At 51.5% G+C, this 21,034-nt stretch overlaps 1 protein-coding gene across 1 annotated transcript in view; it reads left to right on the forward strand.

The window, feature by feature from the left end:
• The first annotated feature begins 8,695 nt into the window (after positions 1-8,695).
• LOC112589994 (uncharacterized) overlaps positions 8,696-21,034 on the forward strand; it is a 55,972-nt gene continuing 43,633 nt past the window's right edge. The window contains exon 1 of the mRNA XM_025305289.1: positions 8,696-9,388. Within this exon, the coding sequence (XP_025161074.1) occupies positions 9,206-9,388 (183 nt within the window). The 5' untranslated portion in view covers positions 8,696-9,205. The remainder of the gene's footprint in view (positions 9,389-21,034) is intronic.

Genomic DNA, 21,034 nt, shown 5'->3' on the forward strand with positions numbered 1-21,034 from the left:
TCTTTGGTTTGTACTCAGCATGGCATAGCCATGTCATAAATCTGCTGAAATTTTCCGGCAAAAGATTTCGGAAAATTTGTTATGGTGGTTCCTGAAAATTTGTTGCTCATAATTTTTCCCTCCTTTCCAATAAGAATGACGTCCTATGCGTACTGCTGCATACGCAGGTAAACGAAAAACGGAAAATGCGACGAATAAGGGAAAAGGAAGGGAAAAGGAGACGAGAAGAAAAGAAAGCTCCCAAGTCAAGATAAATAGCTATATCGAGACATAGCCATGTTAAAATAGCTTTTGAAGATCGAGCAATTTAATCTCGAAATATATAGCTGCCATACCTGAGAACGGCACGTAACGTTAACTTGAGGAGCTAAGCATCTTTCCTTTCGTTACACCCGGCAACAATCCCAAATATGTTATTCCCTCTTGCGTCATTCATAAGACGTCTTCCCCAGCGTGACATTTTCCCCGAATGGCAATTCTCAATGTTTCAAAACTGCGGAAGCATCAAAGCACCGCATAGTGATTGCGTCGAACGAGTCTCTCGCGCCGCTCAACTTACGCCGAGCGACTTCAGCTTTGAACGACATTTCCCGCCGAAGCGCCGCGCCGGCTGAAACGCGTCGGCCGAAGCTGCCCGATTAATTAACCGGATGAATTATAACGCGCGCGCACTCTTTTGTCCCCTCTCCCCGCTCGATCGCGCGCGATAAAAAGTCGGCGAGCGACTTTTGGGCGGATAAATTCGAAAGCCCAGACATCTGCCGTACTATTTGCAAGAGCGCTGCCGTAACGGCATGCTTTATTCAGAGGTGCTCTCTCGCCGGAGGAAGAGAGACGGAGAGAAGAGCGAGACGTTCCGCGAAGCGCGCGAACTCGCTTGCAGAGAGGCGCGCTCGCCCATTCCACGAGACTCCCTCCCTCCCTCTCTCTCTCTCTCTCCTCCCTCGGTCTCTTTCAATGAATACCGAAACTTCGTCTGAATATTCACCGCGCCGCCCGTGATATTAGTTATACTTAATTCAGGCTACCGCGCTACCGCGCCGATGTGGGAATCTCGAAAGCGGACCATGGCCGGCCGGCCGGTCGGCCGGCCGACCGAGGCGCCGCTAAATCAGCGAGATATATCTCGTGAAAAGGTCAAAAGAGGAGGCTGGTGGGACGCTGCCCGGCTTCAAACGGCGCGCGCGCGCGCGCGCTGGCCTTTTATTTGAGATCCATCGCGCGCGCGCGCGCGGGAGGCGCGTAACTTATATTTTCATTAGGCTTTCAAGTCGAATGAGCCCCGTAAAATGTTTCACCTGTGCGCCTCGAGGCGCTCGCGCGCGTCTCCCCTTCGCTCGCGTCCGCCCGCTCGCTCGCTCGCCCACGCGCGTGCAGCTGCTCGGCGAGCGTACGTGCGCGCGCTCCGGAAATTCTTTTATTTCGACTCTTACACCTTTCCCGAAAAGTCCGCGAGCCTCCGCTCCGATCGCGCGCGCGCGCTCCGAAAGGCGCGATTAAATGCACGTGGGAGCGGGCGGGAGGGAGGAAGCAGAGCCCGGTTCGCCGGACGGCCGGACGAGCTCTCGCTGGCTCATGACGCAAATCTATGTGCAAGTGTACGTTTCGCCAGGCATCCCAGGCCCCCCTCTCCAACCCCTAAAGCCCGTGTCACACTACGGATTGAAGATCAAGGATTGCGGATTGGAGATTAGATTTCGACGAATCAACGAACTTCGGTTTTGATTTGCTTTATTCCGATTGGTCAAATATCGATCTTCAATCCGCAATCCTTGATCTTCAATCCGTAGTGTGACACGGGCTTTAGGGCTACGCTTCTCGCGGAGGCGGCAGGGAGCGGTGCGCGACGCTCGCGCCGATCCGCCACGTGGAAATGGTCGGTTTCTTTCTTCTCATCCTCCCGCGGAGAGATGATCGGGAAGCGAGACTGACAACGAGCGCGTCGCCGCGCTGATAAGCGGAGCGGGCATAACGTCGCGAGCGATCTCGCGCGCGCGCGAGAGATAGATGATAAGAGATTGCAGCCGCCGAGGCATGCATCTACCGCCCGGCCGGCGCGGCGCGCGTGCCGCTTGTGTGTTATATAAACTAACACCGAAGTTAAATGAATTCGAAATGATCGATAAACTTTATCATTGATCAATTAAACTTTGCGCCGTGTGAGTGACGGGCCCCGAGATAGACGCGCGCAAGAGGGTGGCGGATGGATGCGGATGGAAGGGGCGGTTTATTTAATGAACGCTAAATGCGGTGCCCCTGCCAGTCTCTCTCCCGACGTCGTTCTATAAAGGCGACGCGATGCGACGCGATGAGAACGACAAGAAGACGGCGCGGCCGCGCGTCTCGTCATCGCGTTTTTCGCCCGTTCCTCAGCCGGAAAGTTTAAATTGCCGCGAGATCTGCACTGCCCGCTTTCCTCTGGCAGTGCCGTCATCGACGGCGGACTTTGCGCGCGATCATTGGGCGCGCAGAGATGAACCCTCGAAGACGAGAGAGAGAAGATTATCCATCGGACAAAAAAGAAACAGAAAAAAAGACGTTACATATATTTTTAGTTTAGTCGAGATGACCTCCCCGCCCCCCCCCCCCCGGGATTTGCGAGGGTAGTTTTTTCCTGCGGCGCATTCTCCGCGGAAAAGTCACTGGATCGCGGCGTGTCTCATGTCGATGAGTCGCGAATAACGAGAACGAGTCGCGCACGTATGACGAAGTCCTCGACGGCCGGAGGGGAAAAGGGGGGAGGCACAGAGAGAAGGGGGTAAAAGCAGGCGTGCGATATACTCGCATGACGAGTGGCAGTCCCTCATTTGCATCGACCTGCGCCACGGCATGCCGCGGAATCGAAGCGTTTCGCAAGCCTGTAATAACTTCGGCCGGAGCGCGATTAACGAGCGCGAGAATTCTCTCGCCTAATGGTTTTAATAGAGCGCCGTGGTAAGTCACATGGCCGCGCTCGCGCACGCAACGAGCGTCGGATTGGCGATGTGCCTGCGCTCGCGCGCCGACCTGTGAACGGCCGCGAAACGTCCTCGAGAGGCTCCCTCACAGCGCGCTTCGGCAGAGTATAAGAAAGAACACAGTAGGTTCACTCGTTGGCGGTGCTTTTGATCTCAGCTGCTACAAGACCGCCATGTTATTGATTGTGCCCGGGTTATAATTTGAATGAATGGTAGCTAAAACAGATCTATTGCTGTTTTTCAATATTTACCGTCAAATCTATAATATACATTATAAAATAATATAAAAATATGAACTATTATTAAACTATAATAAGTTAATAATATCATAATTAATAATATATAGCATATTACTAATTATAATATAGAAAGATATATATATACAGATATATATACAGGGTGCTAAATTTCAAACGTAACAGATAAAAAATCTCGAAAAGTAAATGATATCGAGGTCCGCCTTTTTTTTTTTATATTGTATGTTGTTTCGAAGGGGACACATTTTGATTAAAACAAAATTTAACTCTTTGCACAATTTAAATTTGCACTTTTGCAGTTTATTATACAACATTTATATCCACCTCTTTCATGCATTTTACTGATTTTAATAGAACAACAATATTATATTAAAAATTCGGTCATATGATTAATCGTTGCTTACACTTGCACATTTTGACGGCTATTGGCCGCCGTATTGTTGGTTGTGCAGTTCGGTCATGCGCGACAAATGACCGTTTGCACTAGTTTTGTGCCGAGTGAGCCCACTGCTCTTTCTTATACTGTGGCTTCGGCGTTAACGGCCGGTAACGTTAGCGTCGTGTACGACACGTCGCCGTGTTTTATTTTCGGCCTTTTTCGGCCGAAACAGAAAGCACCGCGCGCGCGCGCGCGCGCGCGCGGTCGATGCACGTTGAATATCGCCGACGCTATTATAATTTCCGAAGTACGCTCCCGCCAAGTGTACCGCCAACACGACGGTTGCATCGCATATTAATCCCCGTGTCCGCGTTCTACGATACGTGGCCGCAATGCGGAAGCGCGACGCAATGCGGGAGAGGGAGAGGCGGGAGAGAGGCGGGAGAGAGACAGAGAGACAGAGAGAGAGAGAGAGAGAGAGAGGGGGAGAGAGAGAGAGAGAATATACGCGTGCTACGGGCTAGAAACATTATACATACATCTGCATAGAGAGACGTACGCCGACGAACACGCGTGGATAGGTTGGGCAAATTCGCCGCTTGTTTACCCGCGCTGCCGCGGTAGAGGTCTTGGTAGGCCTCGATAGAGATGTAAACTCGAATTAGGGCCGACTACCAGCGCGAACGCGAACGCGAGCGCGAGCGCGCCCGCCCGCTCGCGAGCTTCGCCCTTGCGTGCGCTCGAGCGATATTCCGCGCCCTATCCAAACTTGCGGCGAAACCGCACTTAACACGCACATATATTGCATGTGCCTCCTTCCTGCTCGCCGCGTCGTCCTTCTCCCTCTCTGCCTCTCGTTTGCGTCTGCTCCGGCACGAACGTGTAATAACGGCGATGATAATCGTATTAGAATACGCGGCGAGAGCGAAGAAATCGAGTCTAGCGATAACGACGGTGATTTCTGACAGCTAGAGAGAGAGAGAGAGAGAGAGAGAGAGAGAGAGAGAGAATTTTTCTCATCGGATGTGCGCTACTCACTCAAAACGTCACTCCGACATTCTGACGCTTCTCATTGAAGACGAAAGTCAGATGAAAGGGGTTGCAAATATATCGGTGTTGCGCAAACTGAGTGAAAGTAAAATCCGATCGACGACTTGAAAAATCGCGGCAAGATTTTCACTGCGAGATCACTCGACCTCCTCCAGGAGGTCGACGAGGCTGAAACGCGGTCTGTATTAAAAAACGTCAACATTTCGGCGAGAGAATCAGGGCGGTCGCAGCGAGCAAGCCTGAAATCCCTCGGATCCGAGCGAACTTACACATCTCGCCCGATCTCTCTCTCCCTCTCTCTCTCTCTCTCTCTCTCTCTCTCTCTCTCTTTCACAAGAGACGCTTATTTCTCGTATCGCCCGTGAGAAATAGATTGCTCGCGCACCGGATCGAGTTACTCACTTATGCTGCGTCCGCAGCGCGCGATCGCGATCCATAATAATGTCTGTTCCGCGAACGGGACGCGGCGACGCGGCTTTATCGGCGCGTAATTTCGCTCTTACGAAATTGCTCTTACGAAAAGCGCAAGGCTCGGCCTCGCTCGCGAGAGCCGAGCGTCGCGACGCGAGATTTCCGAGATTTCAGACGCGGCCTCGTCGTCGCACCTGCGACGAGCAGCCTACGAGCGATACGGGGACGTTGCTGAGTCGCGGCTGTGATAAATTAGCGCGCGGTGTTATAAAATTCGCGAGCGCTCGCCCGGCGTGTAAATTCAAATGATATACAGGCGAGCGCTGCGCGCGAGGCGCTTGTAGAGACGCGCGCGATGCCATCTCCCTCCTCCCTCTCTCTCTCTCTCTCTCTCTCTCTGCCGCCCCCTCCTCCCGTGTCCTCTCGTCCGTCCGCCTCCGCGAAACGTTCATAAAGATACATATTTATGATTGACTCTCGTTAGGCTTTTCATCGGTCCGCCGCGCCGGTCGCTTTATCGCGACGACCTTTCCGCTCGTTCGTACTCGCCCGGCGTTTATCGTATGCAGATATCGGGCCGGCCGACGCGAGCGCGACAACCGGCTCCTCCTCTCGCGGTTACCGGCGACGCGGTTTCCGCGCGCTCGCAACGTGGAAAAAAAGGGGGAGAAAAAGGTCGACGAAGGCGCGCGCGCGCGATCGAAATAGGGCAACGACAGCGAGCCGAGCGTGCGAGCCAGGCCACGGCGGAAAAAGGGATTTCTAATTGTCAAACGGCTGTCGTTCGTTTCCGAGCGCGTCCCCCCTCCCCCGCGCCGCCGTCCCCCACGTGCCCTCCTCTTGAAAATAAATATGTTCGATCGGATCGTATCTCCGCGAGCCGTACGATATTATTCCTGGCGTTTGAACGCACCCGTGCAATTATATGCATTTTATTGGAGGGCGCTGGGGAGCACTTGGGCGCGCGTAATCGCTCGATCTGCTTCGCCACTTGGCTCGTCCGTGCTCCATAACCGCTCTCCCTCTCCCTCTCTCTCTCTCCCTCTCTCTCTCTCTCTCTCTCTCTCTCTCTCTCTCTCTCTCTCTGGCGGAGAGAGGGCAAGGGGCGAGCGAGAGAAGGAGAACGGACAAGTGGAACGGCACGACCGGGAAAATAGCGAACAAGATGTAAATTCTGCGAAAGGAACGAGCGGAGAGCGATCCGACAACGACGACGACGCGGCGGTGCGAGGGGAGGGGAGGGGGGTGGGGAGAGCGGATAACGGTAGATCATGTCGATAATAAAATCCCTCTGGCTGGCTATAATTGTCATTAATTAAAGATGCACCTCATTTTTCGAGGCGAGCGTTTCGAGCGGCTCAATTAACGGCGCGCCGCGCGGATGAAATTGTGATCGCTATCTATGTGCCGCTCGATACGTTCGCGCTCGCGCTGATTGCACAAGGGCGCTGTGCGAGGCGTCGCGCCTTGGAGACAAACGTGCGTGCAAAGGCCGCTCCGAGAGCCGCGGATTGACTCTCGCGGATATCTCTGCGCCGGAACATGGAACTCCGCTTTCTCGCCGCGCGATCGCCGTACGTTATCTCGCGCTACGTCCTTGCTGCGCAGGATCCGTCGTTTCTCTATGAAATTCCCGCGGGAGCTTCGGGAGTATCGGAGGGACGACACGAGGTCCTCTGAAAAAATGCCGAGTCGACGCTGCTGAGTTTGTGCTCGCGAAAATGAGGAATCCCTCGACGAGGCTGGACGATTTCGTTCTCCGATTGCGACGAATCTCGTGCGGCCACCCCAATCGCTCGTTACACCCGCGTTAATATGAAGCGATGGCTAATGAATCGGTGCAATTTGTCCTTGCGGTGAGCCGAAAGAGCCGAGCGAACAAGCTGCCCGGCTAGACTCGACGCGACTTTTGGAAGAGTGCCACTACAATCGGCGTGTTTCGTCCCAAATGACCGCTCAGCGTGGGCGGCCGCCGTGTGTAGAATGGCGTTTCCTCCGAGAGAGAGAGAGAGAGAGAGAGAGAGAGAGAGAGAGAGAGAGAAATCCTCCAGCGAGAGGTCATTGTAGCAGCGCGTGATACCCGAGGAGCCAAGCATCCGTCGCGCGAGTCTGCGACTCTTTTTCGAAAAAGAACGTTTTTTTCAAACCACTCTCCCACTCCCCCGCCCCCTCGCCGCGAGATTTCAGACGGGTCGTTCCTCCGCGCGGGGAAAAGAAAGGGGAAAATGGAAGTCGATTAGTGTAAGTGTATTTATTTCTGTTGATTTCGAGAGGCGGGTCCGGGAGACGCGCGGTGTCCGTCGACACCTGCACAGGTGTGCGAGCCGGCGTTTCCTCGGATTTGTGTGTGCGCGCGCGCGCACACAAACGACCGCGACGTGTGTTGTGTGCGAACGGGGGCCTCGTATAATATCCGAAGCGTTAGGGCGTTCGGTGTCGGTATGTCGCGCGCGCCGGCGCGGCGTGGGCGTGCGTTTTATATTCATCGCGGAGGTATCATTTTCACGGGGAAGTTTGAGGAAAAAAAAGCGCGAGCGCACACACGCACACACACACACACACATACGGCCGAATAAATAATGTCGCGGCGTTAAACTCTTATCCGAGGTCGCCAGCCGGTGCGCATAAATAAGACTTGCGTGTAGGTACACTGTCTTTTCCCGTTCTCCCTCTCTCTCTCTCTCTCTCTCTCTCTCTCTCTCTCTCTCCCTCTCTCTCTCCCTCTCTCTCTTTCGAGGGCTCGGCGGATCGACCTCTCGTCGTCGCTCTCAGGCTCACCTTCGTCTCTCGCGCAAACTGCACAGAGTCGTGTAAAGACGGGAGTTTCTCACGTAGCCATGTCGAAGACGCTGGAAACTGTCGGCTCATGACTACCGGGTCACAACAGCGCAACGGTAAACGATAATTTTGCAGAAATATAAATCAGAGAATATACAGCGATGTACACAATCTGGAAAATACGTCAAGGGCAGAAATGGGCAAGGGTCACGCAGGATTACAGGGTTACCGGCTGCAAGCGGCCGAAGGGAAAGCTCGTCGTTTTGGAGCCTCATTGTTCTTCGTTCCATTTTAAAATTGCATAATGCTTGTCACAGAAACGGCCTGTAAAAAATTGCTGGGGGAAAAGAGAGGGAAAGTGGACATTTAGAAAAATATAAAAAGCATAGCCGGACTGGCATGAGGCAGACTGAACTTTTTCTGCGAATCCCTCATTGATGAATGTCAGGTCACAAACCCCGTGTCGGATTTTTTACACTTTTAACCCCAAACATTTCGTTAAACTATAAGGATTTTTTCGTACAGGCTATTGTCGTATCTCGATGTGCTGGGCACATAATTTTCCCTCGCGTTGAATTGCCTTTACGAAAGGATTTCGAAATTATTCGAGTGTCTTAATGTCCCATCTATGCGCTCGATTTTTATTCCCAACGGGCAACGTATAAATTGCGCAGCAGTGGTTTAACAGCCGATGAAATATGTAAGATGAGCGAATAATTTAAACGATCCAGCCGGGATCAATGATATGTGATTAATAGATCAGAGAATAACGTTTGCCCCTTCGCAGTTTCTTTATTATTCACGCTTTTCATGGACGTTGCAGCTGCAATATATAGGAAATGCTCATTCATTTTTCAGCACCCCGAGCCTGACGCCGCCGAAATCATCGGCGGATTTGCCTGTCACGCGACACTGAACACCGGCTCATGACCCGTGTAAATTACGGGAAAATTCGATCGGGGAAAAAATACGCGGTAATTAACTCGGTATAACGCCGGCTGGCCGATTAAATATTTCAAGAGCCGACGAATAATCGCGTGAAATGTAGCGCGACGCTCGGCGCGACGGGGGAAAAAAACGCGCGGTGCGCGCAAGTGCCGCAACAATCGGCAAGAAGTGTAAACTTTAGCCCGTCCCCCCTTCCCCCGCTCCCTCGTGGTCGCCCGACAGTGTAATAATCAAAATATTCCCCGGACCTTCATTCGCGCACCGAACATAAACACTCTCGCGCTTTCCCGCGTGTTTAGTGCGTGTCGAGCCGGGAGAGCGGTTTATACAGGCGCTTGTATCGGGAAGTTGCTCGTCTTCCCCTTTCCCCTGAACCTCCCCGGCTCCCCATCGGGCGATTGAAATATTTCGTCGGCACTTTTGAGATGCTCAATCAGCCTCTCGTCGGCGTTGCGTTGTTTAGTACGTACAACTTTCGGTCGAATCGTACCTACGCGAGTGTCGTCGTGAGCGGCGAGGATCGAGAGGCCAAGATGGAGGGCACAGGATGCGGGACGCAGGATGCAGGAGGTAGGACGCCGAGCAGCGATGCATCATACGTTGCCGAGGTACGCCAAATCATTTATTGCGCAAATTGCCGTTCCTGACGAATCTGCGACGAACTTGCCGGGAACGAGGAAATACCCGAGTCGAGATTCAGGCCGGCGTTCATAGTCCGTCGTCATTCGACTTTCGGCTTCGCTGAGCCTTGATTGTCTCTTCGTCTTTGTTTATTTCACGCGAGAAACTTTGATCGGAGCGGCCAAGTATCGGCCTATAAATGACTACGAACGTTTGACGATTAATGAGATGTTCTACTTCTCAGAAAGGATTCTAGATAATTGTGATCAACTGTGAGCGTCGGCCTTAAAGTATTATATTGTTATATAAATTTTGTAAATATTGATTTTTATACGCCTAATAATGCTCAGCCTGCGAGTGCGACCTTGTTTACATTTTCCGAACGCTTTTTCTCGCTCTTGCTTATTCGCTCTTGTTATTGCGCTGAATCGAAAGTTAAATTTTTGCCACTAAGGAGCATTATTGGACACGTAACTGCAATCTTTGTCTTGCAGCTTCTCATCAGCTCTCTCTCTCTTAAGGGCTATAATTCTCATCTGAATTTCCAAAGCAAGAAGAAAAGAGAAAAAGAAATGAGGAAAAGATGAGAGTAAAACGTGTCATTTCTTACTTCTATCGTTTAATATTTGTGCTTCTCTCACGCACTCCTCTCTATCCATTTGAAGTATTATGCAATTAATAATTGCAAACTGAAATTAAAAATAGGAGCTGAAGATGTAGAGAATAGAACATTGATTGAGAGGATCAAGTATTAAATACTTGGAAAATGAGTCTTTTTTTTCCGAGACAGGTGAGACGCAATTTCCCGTGAGATGCAACGTTGCCGTCTAAAGATCCCTCGTTGATCCTTCAAGTTGGGCGGAATTTGCAGGATTAATGTGGAATCAGAATTTCGACTCGGGGTGTGCGGGTAGAAATAAAAGCAGGGACGCACACTCGAGCCGGCGTCGTCCCAGATGTCCGCGCGAATCGTCCGACTTTTGAATATTTCCGCTGCGGAGCCGGAGAGCCTCGTCCCCTAGATGAATCGTTGAACGAATACCTAACTCTTACGGTCAAAACGTCGGGGGGGGGAATGTGTCCCTGTTTTTAGAGTGCAAGCAGCGGCGGGTTTTCACGAGGGATTGCCAGATTTATGACGGCCCGTGGCCTCTCTTACCTCGCCTTATTTTTAACCTTTCGCCCACTAACGAACCTTATCTCCCGGCTGCATTTCTCTGAGCAGCCGCGATAGACAAAAGAAAAACGTCTTGTTCGTTGGTCCCCATAACTTAAGGATCTGGCCGATTCCCGTATTCGGCCGGCCATTATACGCGCGTGTGCGTATGCGTGTATGCGCGCGCGCGCGCTCGCGCGCCTCTCAGAAATTTTTACATTTCGTATTATCTTTGCGCGAGATACCGGCATCGAGAAGTAATAAAGTGCGCCGCGATAAGAAACCCGTCGTGCGTCGCCGCATGAAATAATTGGCCGATCCAGCACGCTTAATTTTTTGATCGGAGCAGCTAGTCCGAAAATTAATTGGCCTCTGTCCATTTATCGTCCCGGCTAGAGGCCGAGCGAATCGGCAGCGCGCTCGTCACGTGTCGTTATCTTCGATTATTTCGCAACCGCCTTAACTAATATCTTAATGAGGCCGACTGTGCGTGAAAATTCATCTCGAGTGGAAACGATCGCGCTACAAGACGGGGGGAGTCGTCAAACCGCCGGGAGGATGTCGAGCTCTATCTGTCCGGACGAATCACTCGGTAAGGTCGGGAAAAAAATCGGAAATCGCGTCGCCCGGGAATTTAGTGGAGCGACACGGTCGAGCAAGAGTTCCTCCTTCAGATGTCGATCGGTATCGATCCAGATGTCGCTAACGGTCGTGACGCTGGACGCTCCCACAAGAAGGCGCGTTTTTTCAATTTTCCGTCAATAGCGCGTCGTCTCTTCTCCGGTGGTCGGCCCTCTGCGGTCCACGCCGGGTAATATGAATCGACCTTAAGACGTTCCGATAGGAGGGAAGCACCTCTGGATGTTGACATGTATAATGCAATTAGGAGAGACCGCGGTCTCTCTCTCTCTCTCTCTCTCTCTCTCTCGAGCACAGCCAGCCCTAAAAGCAGGGGAAGACGTTGTTTGAGTTGGGATAAGGAGAAATCGATCGCGCCCTCATTAGCCAATAATCGTAATTAGTAATCCGCGCGATTATACGCCTCGGGCTGAAATCGTCGGCCGAGTCTCTCCCCTCGCCCGCATCTTGGAGACGGTCGAGCGACGGCCCTCCGAGGCCGAAGGGTAAAAATAAAGAAATGTATATCTTCCGATGTGCAATTCGCGGCACGTAACGACCCGCGTATGAGCGCGATCGATAAGAAGGCGCGTTTTATGTCGCGTCTGGTCGTGCGCCGAAGGATCGTCGTTAGAAAGCAGATCTTGAAAAAATGTACACGTGCGCGTTGCTTCTTTCTTTTTTCTTTATTTTTTTTCTTTCAAGTACAGCGTATTTCTTTAATTAAACGCGGAATAATGAAGCAGCCGGACGGCGTCCGGGGTTTTTGTTTTCCGAGCGGAGAATTCTATGAGCGGAGGAGGAGGGAGAGCACGCTTTCCGCGTTTTACAAGTGGCACGTTTGGAATCTCCCTCGAGAGGGTCTCTCCCGGAAAATGTAAAACCGTGTACCTGCCCGAGAGAGGGCAGCCAGATAATAACGTCGACATTAATCGCATAATTATCTTATATTTTCACCGGGGAGAGAGGGGGAGAGGAGAGAGAGAGAGAGAGAGAGAGAGAGAAAACGGGAACGCTAACGAGCGCGTGACCCGCGCATGAACGAGGACCACACGCACGGGCGTAATATTACGGGGGGGACGGGGGGACGGGGAGGGGGGGAGTGTCCTCGGCTTTTTGTCGTCGGCTTTTTGTCCGGCTATGATACCGCCTGAAAATCATAGCCGGATCGCGCGCGATGGAACTGCCTGCGCGCAACAAAAGATCGCTCCGCCGGAGCGGAACACGCTCGATAGAGCTACGCGCGTTCCCGAAACTAGTGTACCGTTACGAAAATTAATTATAAATTTGGGCCAATAACGAAAGCCCCTCTGGTCTAGATATGCCTCGTCATAACGCCTACTTTCTGCTTCGCCGCCGCCGCGCCGATGCGGTACGGACTGCTGGCGAGCAGTACGTCGGAAATCGCGCTTCTAAACAATCCGAACGTCGGTCGGTTGAACGAGTCTCGAGAATTTTATCCGCGAAATTTCAGCCCGACATTTTCTCAGCGATTCACTGGAACCTGCCGGATCGTAAGGTAAACGTCCGAACGGACCGGACACGTCCTAGTATCTTTCTAGTAACGTCTAGTAACGTAGACCACTTTGAGAAAAAATACTTACTATTTATTTTAACAATAATGAATGAAGGTAATAATTATTGTAAAAGGAAACTAGAATGTTTGACGATTAATTGGAAGAGGATACAGCCAATTTGATACTTCTGTATTGAAATAAAAATTAATTAAACAGGTATGCACCTATGGTTTGGCAAAATAATGTTCAATCGTTGATAAATTTATTAAGAGATAGCATCTGTATTTACATTCCTGTTAGCACATGCTAATTTTCCAATTGCGCTCAGACACTGGGACAAATTATATCCCAATATTGAGCCATAATCTGTTTCAACCTATCCCCAATTACTGGTACATTAATGCGCTTCGTTACTTGTGTAGATGTTTCATTAATAATAGATATATACGTTGGTTTAAATCATTTTCCTCCACTTAAGGGAATCTTAAGTTTTCGAATAAATGCAAATATTTACATCAAAACTATTCTTAATATTATGCGTTATATTTTTTGTGACGACCTACGCTTAAACGTCCGGTTACTGGGACATTTACCTAACCCCGCCCCGTGCACAGACAGGTGAAGATGAGATCGCATCTCAGGTTTAAGAAATGACTGAAAACGAGGGAGGGCGGGCTGAAGCAAAAGTTGCCTCGGGATACTCGATACAACGACGAATCGCAACACTGAACCGACGTCCTCGTCGTCGCGACGCGCGATAGAGTATCGACGAATGTGCGAGATTGTTCGCATGGAACCGATCGGCCGGCTATTAATTAAGCATCGTCGGCGGCACGACGATGCTCGGACAAAGACGTCGCCGTCGTCGTCGTTCCCGGCGCGCTGCCGATCCTCAGTCCCAACTCTCGTAGAGAGAGAGAGAGAGAGAGAGAGAACATGCCGTTCTCCACTCATCCACGAAAACAAATGTTTAAATTCAAGAGAAGTTAATTAAAACTAAGCGTAATTATAGCGGCGCCGCTATGTAAACTGACGAGGTGGATGGGGAAGAATGACGACGAGGAGGAAGGGACGAGCGACGGCGGGACGCGATTGCCCTCCGTCGGGCCGGAGATGAGAAGCTATTTTGCTGTGCTCCTGGATATCGTGTCCTTGTGAAAGACTCTATCGTAATAATGAGCGGAGGGAGGGGTCGCGGGGCGAGAGGGGGAGGGGGAGGGAGACAGAGAGAGCGAGAGAGCGGGAGACGGAGAGCAGCAAAAAAGACCTTCCCGGAGATGGAGACTCGCTCGTCCCTTCAAAATTCAGCGTCATCGAGTCGCTATTAAAAATTCCACGCGCCGCGCCGCGGAATTGTTCGAGAGAGGGCCGCCGCCTCGTGCGATAACTCGCCCCGCTCGCGGTGAAATCGCGCGTACCTGAGTGCCGCGGATTTTCGCCCGGCCGACATTATCGAGACGAAACGCGCGCGCGCGCGCGCGCGCGCGAGAGAGAGAGAGAGAGAGAGAGAGAAAGAGGTCTTTTTATTCTCCAGCGGAAATAGCAAAGATAGAGGTTCGCGCCAGTTGTATATTAAGTCGTGCGTACACGCGAAGGCAGGGCGCGCGCGAGCGGGCGATTAATTATCGGGCAAGATTAAATGAAGTCACGGTGGAAAGCGCGCCGGGCATATCGGGTCCTTTGACGTGGCGGAAGGGCTATTCTTGGTGAAGCGAGCCTCGGCCTTCGAGACCAAATCGGTCATTCATATATTATGAGCGCGCATACAAAAGAAATGCAACACGGCGGGGAGAAGAGCGGAGGAGAGCGCGCGTAGGCTCCTCGCTCTCGGCCAGGAATAATCGCGACGTAGACGGCGGCGACGGCGACGGCGACGGAGACGGGGACGGGGACGGGGACGGAGACGCGCGGCGGTCCGAGAATACTGTGCGTTCGTTTCACCGGGGAAAAATCGGTTCGGCCGGTTATTATTGGTGGCCCCATCCGGATTCCGCCGTTAATTTCCATCGAGTGACAACTTCTCCGCCATTTAATCCGGGAGTTAAGCCCGTCTAATTGAGCGAGCGTGTTATTAATATTCTTGGCACGTGCGTTTCGCTTGTCCGCGCGCGCTCGCGCTCGCAACATCGTCTAATTATTCTCCGAAATTATCGCTCGCTCGCTCGCTCGCTCGCTCGCGTCCGGTCATGACAAATTCGAGGCTCCGTCTCTCTCCGTCTCCGTCTTCTCCGGTAAGTCCGACGGTGCGCGCCATTATTTCGAAACCAACCAACTCGTCTGGCGTGGACTTAAATGGGCTCGGACAATCGGCGGGCCATTAGGTTAGAGCCCGCGCCATTAAAATCAGACACCCTCGGGCTGCAGCGCGCGCCCCGGCCCCGGCCGGACCCGAGGACTCGAGACGTAACGCTAAACTCGTTACCAAAATTTTGGGAGCTAACGCGCTCACTCACCCATGAGGAAGAAGTACTGCCTCCCTCCCTCCCCCTCTCTCACTCTCTCTCTCTCTCTCTCTCTCTCTCTCTCTTTCTCGCGCGAACGAGAAGGGGACGCGCGCCGTGTCCGCACGCACGGACGCACGCACGTCGCGGGGAACGCGAGGGGGGGGGGGAGTCGTTATAATCTCGCCGGTTGTCACTTCCGTGCCGCGAATTTCTGCGCTCTCGTCGATCGTCGCTCGTGGAAATCCACGCCGCTCTTCGCCGAGGATACGAAGCGATGCTTGCCAGGGGCTCGCTCGCGTGTGATCGATAGGCACGACACGAGCCAGAAGAGAGAAGAGGGTGGCCCGACAGCCGGCTGCCATCTGCAATTTTTCCGGGTTCTAATCTGCGGAGAAAATCTTAAACGTACACATTGCCCGTAAAAGAGATTATGAAATTTTCCAAATCGGTAGCCTACTTTTCGGCCAGCCTGAAGAGACGATCGAGATTCCATCAAAGCACCCCCTTCGATGCTTTATAACTCTTTCCCAAATGCTGAATCGCGACATCAGTCGTCGAGACGAGGAGAGAGCATCTTCGCAGGAGAAGCGTCGCTTGCCAGTCAGTCGAAGTTTTCGGTCCGGTTTTTCCGCCAAACTTCACTTTGTCGCTCTCGCACAAGTGAGAACGACGAATTATTCATCGACCCTCGGCAGCGTTCGCGCAGCTGTATCGCAGCGGACGGCCGGCCCGCCGTCGAAGAAGGCGCGTCGATCGATCCGAACTTCTCTTGACTGATCCAGGCGACGTACGAGCGAGCAACGAGCCGTTAGACAGGGAATCGAGGTCGTCGCGGGTAATAATTTCTCCGAGAGCGCTTCGCGTCAGGAGAGTCGCATACGCGCAACAAAAACTTGAAACTCTCCTCCGCCTGCTGCGGATCATGCCGCGGCATGTCTCTGTCAAGTATACACGCGGAGTTATTAAGCTCGTTGGAAACGGTCTTCTCGTCAGCAACTCGCGAGCACTCTCCGGCGAGTTATCATCGCTCGCGCGCGGGAAAATGTACATCGGCCGCTAATCCGGAAAGATCCGAGGTTCGCGTGCGAGAGAAGTACACCGCGACGTGCGGCGACGAAAGAGAGGGAGAGAGAGAGGGAGAGGGAGAGGGAGAGCGAAAATACCAACGGAGCGAGGCTGGAAAGGTACGAAGGAGGGCGAGTGTGTAGTGGGTATAGGAGCATTACGGACATTAGATTGGGACACGAGCGCAATAAACCTATCTGTATAATCTGCCCTGCAGGAATTAACAGCCCTCTGAAGGTAGCCACTAACGAAGTAATTCACTGGATGAACGTGGGGGTCGAAGGGGCGAGCGAGCGAGCGAGCGAGCGAGGGAGGGAGGGAGGGAGAGAAAGAAAGGGAGAGGAAAGGAAAGTCTCGTGCGTTCGAGAGGGACGAACAGAGAGAGAGAGAGAGAGAGAGAGAGAGAGAGAGAGAGAGAGAGAGAGAGACAGAGAGAAATGGATAGATAGATAGGGACAGATAGACAGATAGACGGATGGTTGGCGGGGCGCGGGAGGGGGGGGCGTAAGGACCAACCCTACGTATATAGGATGCTCCAAAATTGAGATTTAGATCGAATCACGGTAAGGCGGCTACCTTTGCGCCGCCACCGCTGATGCTCACAATGAACGGTAAATAATCGCCGAGCGAGAGAGGAAGAGGGTACCCTCCCCTCTCCCCTCTCGATCACCCCCGGCGGGGAGCTCTTTGTGCGAGCCGGCGAGCGCGCGCATTTGCGTCGTCCGTCTGGTCGTTGTTGTTAGGGTTGTGGCCGAAGTAGGCGATGCGCTCCGGGCTGATGCAAGCTCTCGTCAGGGCCTCTCGCGTCGCGAATTACGTGAACGCGGTTGCGTTTACTCGTGCGTACGCGTATATTTAGCTCATTGTCGGCCGATCATGCAGCCGAAGACTCGCGCTTGGCCGGTCGAACGTTGTTGACTCGGCGCGGCCCACGGTTGTGGCTCACGTCTCGAGAAAAAAAAAAAAGAGAGAACGGAGGTAGCCGGTTACGAGGACTGGACAATGTTGAAAGCAGCCTGCCGATAATTTATAGTCGCTTATAGAATGTGTTAATTGAATTTGAGCGGTGAAAAACAGCAGCGTCGCCGCGGCGCGGCGGCTGAAGTAACCGGCCTGCAATGTGCCGAGCTACATTTACGCATGTATGAAAAAAACATATAACGGGATATATTCAAAATTAATATGCTTCGGAAGTGGTCATTTTTATTAATTATTCCGAGAAAGACGGAGAGAGAGAGACAGAGAGAGAGAGAGAGAGAGAGAGAGAGAGAGAGAGAGGAAAACGAAGACCTATAAAATTAATCTATTCCAAGGCTGCAAGACTGCCGGCAAATTCGTCAAGTTCTAAAATTCTTTCGCAGCAGATATCATCTCCGTGTGTCGACATATGGCGCACGCACACACACACACGCACGCACGCGCGCGCGCGCGCGCGCGCGGATTTTCCTCGGCGCGCGGCGATATTTGAAACAAAGTGTACCGCGCGGCGCCTCGGCGCGTCATGAGCGACTGCCGGTTGGGGGTGAGGACGTAGAAATAATAGCGATGGGACGGTGGAAATGTGGATAATTGCTGACTTAGGACCCTGCCATTTCCCTCATAGAGACCCACGGCCGAATCGATGCCTCTCGTCTCGCGGGCCCCCGGGCGAGCCACAATTTATTTATGTCGATAGTTTCTTGATTTGTCGACTCCTGCCGCTCATTTATATCCTGCGAGGGTGCCGCTCGCGCGGATATCTCCGCACGTGGAGCACGCGTCCTCCGACACACACACACACACACACACACACAAGCGCGCGCGAGGAGCCCCGCGTCTTCGCCGGGCCTTCGTCGGAGAATCGCAGAGCCGAGAATCGTAATAAAAGTAATCGCGCTCTTCCTCCCTGCTCCGGTCGTTCACTTCGGGAAACGCAATTTGCAAGGGAAAAGCCGAACGCGCGCGATGGCGCATGTCCGGAGGTGACGTTACGACTCGCCGGACTCGTATCTCATTCCGTCATTAACAACGTCGGGGACGTAACGAAGCGCGTGTTTCTCTTTTTAATACGTGAGCCCCGGAGCAAGATCGCCCGGAGCGGGGATTATCGAGCGGAGGAATCGGAAATCGAAGGGAACAGTCGACCGCGCTTTCGTCCTTCGTCTCCTGCCGCGACGGCCAACCGCGACGGATATCCGTCGAGAGAGAAAGAGTTACAGAGAGTTGGAGAGAAAGAACAACCCCGGTGAAGTCGAAGGCTTCGAGGGAAGCACCGCCGCGCTCTTCATCTTCCCTTTCCCTCATCCGTCATCTCGCGTCGGCGGCGACAGAAATACACGAAAGCGTGACGGCGATATGTGTAACGGCCGACGAAAGGGGTTATGACACGGCGAGAGCTATCGGTTACATGACGCGCCGACACGTTATCTTAATTGATTATCACGGCCGAACAAATCCGGGCTTCTCACTCGCTCGCTCGCGCTCGCGCGAGCGAGCGAGCGAGCGACCATCTGTCATCTTTAGCGAGCCGAGCGAAGAGGCGCCGCGCCGCCGCGGTGGCCGATCCTGATAATCTCATTCCTTCATTCGTCGATTTGTTGATCGGTCTCGAGGGGCCCCGCGGGGAGGACACGGGCGGGGATACTTTTTTGTTTACATGCGTTTCGCGTCTCGCTCGTTCTTTCGTCACAGATATCGCGAGCGATACCGACGAAACGACGAGAGCATGATTTCAATTTCTCGGCGATCGAGCGGACCGGAGCGTCTCTCCCGCGGGCTTCCAATTTAAATTTCATTGAGTTTACGGGCCGTTTCGTTTAGTTTTATTTAGTATAATTAATTTTTCAATCGGTGCGCCCTCGCCCGCCCGCTCGCCCGCACGCTCGTTCGCTCGCTCGCTCGCTCGCTCGCTCGCTCGCTCGCGCGGAGGACGAGACCGGAGCCTTTTACGATGCCGTGGATTAGCGCCTCATCCGCGTTACGTCACTACGAAGAGCGTCGTGCAGCCAATAGAAAGAGGCTCAATGTCCGGGGCTGCGTTAAGGTTCGCATGAGTTTACGACCGACGCGACTTTGCTCTTATTGGCGGACCCTTCTCTGTACGCTCCTCGTAACACTTCAACTTTACAAATCGCGATAAAGGCGGACGTTACGCCTCGGTAATGTAAAGATCGGGTTTACGGACTTTGGCCGATGCTTTACGACCGCGCGGAATTGCGCGCGGGGAAAAAGTATATACATGTACGAGCGCATACACGGCCGACGGTGATATGAGAGTATCGCGATTGACGTCGATGAAGTATTATGAAGTCAGTGAAAGCAAGGCAAGTGGGATTTATGCGACGGTATGCCGTTATGAAGGCCGGAGAGAGATAGAGTGAAAGAGAATGAGAAAGAGAGAGATAAAGACAGAGAGCTACGGAACAGATCCGACGGGCAGAGCGAATGAAAAACACGCCTAAAAAAGGAAAAAGTTATTTTAGGACAAGCGGAATCGTCCAAATTTTAGAGGATTTTTTTTTTATTCTTGTGGCCTCAAGAGGATTCCTCTAAGATTAAGAGCAAAATATTATAAACACATTATTCTTAAAGTTAGGAGGATTATATGTTATATGTATAATGCAAATCTTATTGATTTTACTATAAATTTCCTCATACACAGATTATTTAATCTTTTTTTTAAGAGGATTATTATTTATTCTTACTGTACTCTATTCTCACTGGTTATACTGGTTAAATTAAAAGAATTATTATAATATACAACGAAAAGTAATATATATATATATATATATAGATGTATTTCTGGCTCTAGTTTTACAATAAGTAGACACGAATGAAATAAGATTATCGTAACAATTAAATTTGCAATCAGTTTTGTTGTGGACTTTACAACTACAAAGATGCTCGTCATAACCAATTGTATGAAACATAGTTGGAAGAAAAAATATATTATTCAACTTCTTGCAATAGATTATAAATTATATTTGATCAAATATGAGTAAATTATCTTCGTTATATGTTACAGCAACACACATACCTTTTTTAAAAAGCATTCCAAATATTCTGACCCATGAGCATATGATTATTTTTTCGTTCATGTCTGGAGCAAAAGAAGCCGACATTCAAATCAGCATATTCCCCTTCATATAAGAGGAAAATTAATTGACGTAAGAGGAAATCCTCTTGAAATAAGAGAAAAAACAGTTAGAACATCTGATAAGTTTTAGTTGAATGTTTCACTTTAGTCGTTTCATCGAAAGAGGAATTATTTTTCTGCACGAGACTTCGCTCAGAATATGAGACTGTGGGAAAAATCACAGATAGAATAACTTGTTCTTGGTGCAACATACTCCTTTTTATACAAGAGGAAAATTAATTGATGTAGGAGGAAATCCTCTTGAAATAAGAGAAAAAAGCAGTTCGAATAATATCTAATAAATTTTAGATGAATGGTTCCCCTTAATCGCTTTATCGAAAGAGGAATCCTTTTACTGTAAAAGACTCGGCTTAAAATATGAGACTATCGGAAAAATCACATTACAAATAGAATACTTTTTTTTGGCTGCAGGATCCGCTCTCGGCCGGAGCGCTTTGAAATGCTGACAATTTGTCCCGCCGCGGCAATACCGCCTCTTAATATTCTCCGCTGATCTCTGAGGACCGCTGGCTAGCGGCTAGTTGGACGTAAAATTCGCGCTTCCTCTGCGGCGCGATTTTCACCGTGAGAAATTTCACCGGCGACTACGCGTGCGTTGAAAATTCGAGCGGCGAGCGAGTCGATCGCGATCGCGCCGTGCGATCGGCACGATCTGGAAACGCCGGCCGGTCGCACACGTCGTCGGGAATCCCGCGGTC

The sequence above is a fragment of the Harpegnathos saltator genome, unplaced genomic scaffold, assembly GCF_003227715.2.
Source record: "Harpegnathos saltator strain DR-91 unplaced genomic scaffold, Hsal_v8.6 scaffold688, whole genome shotgun sequence".
NCBI lineage: Eukaryota > Metazoa > Arthropoda > Insecta > Hymenoptera > Formicidae > Harpegnathos > Harpegnathos saltator.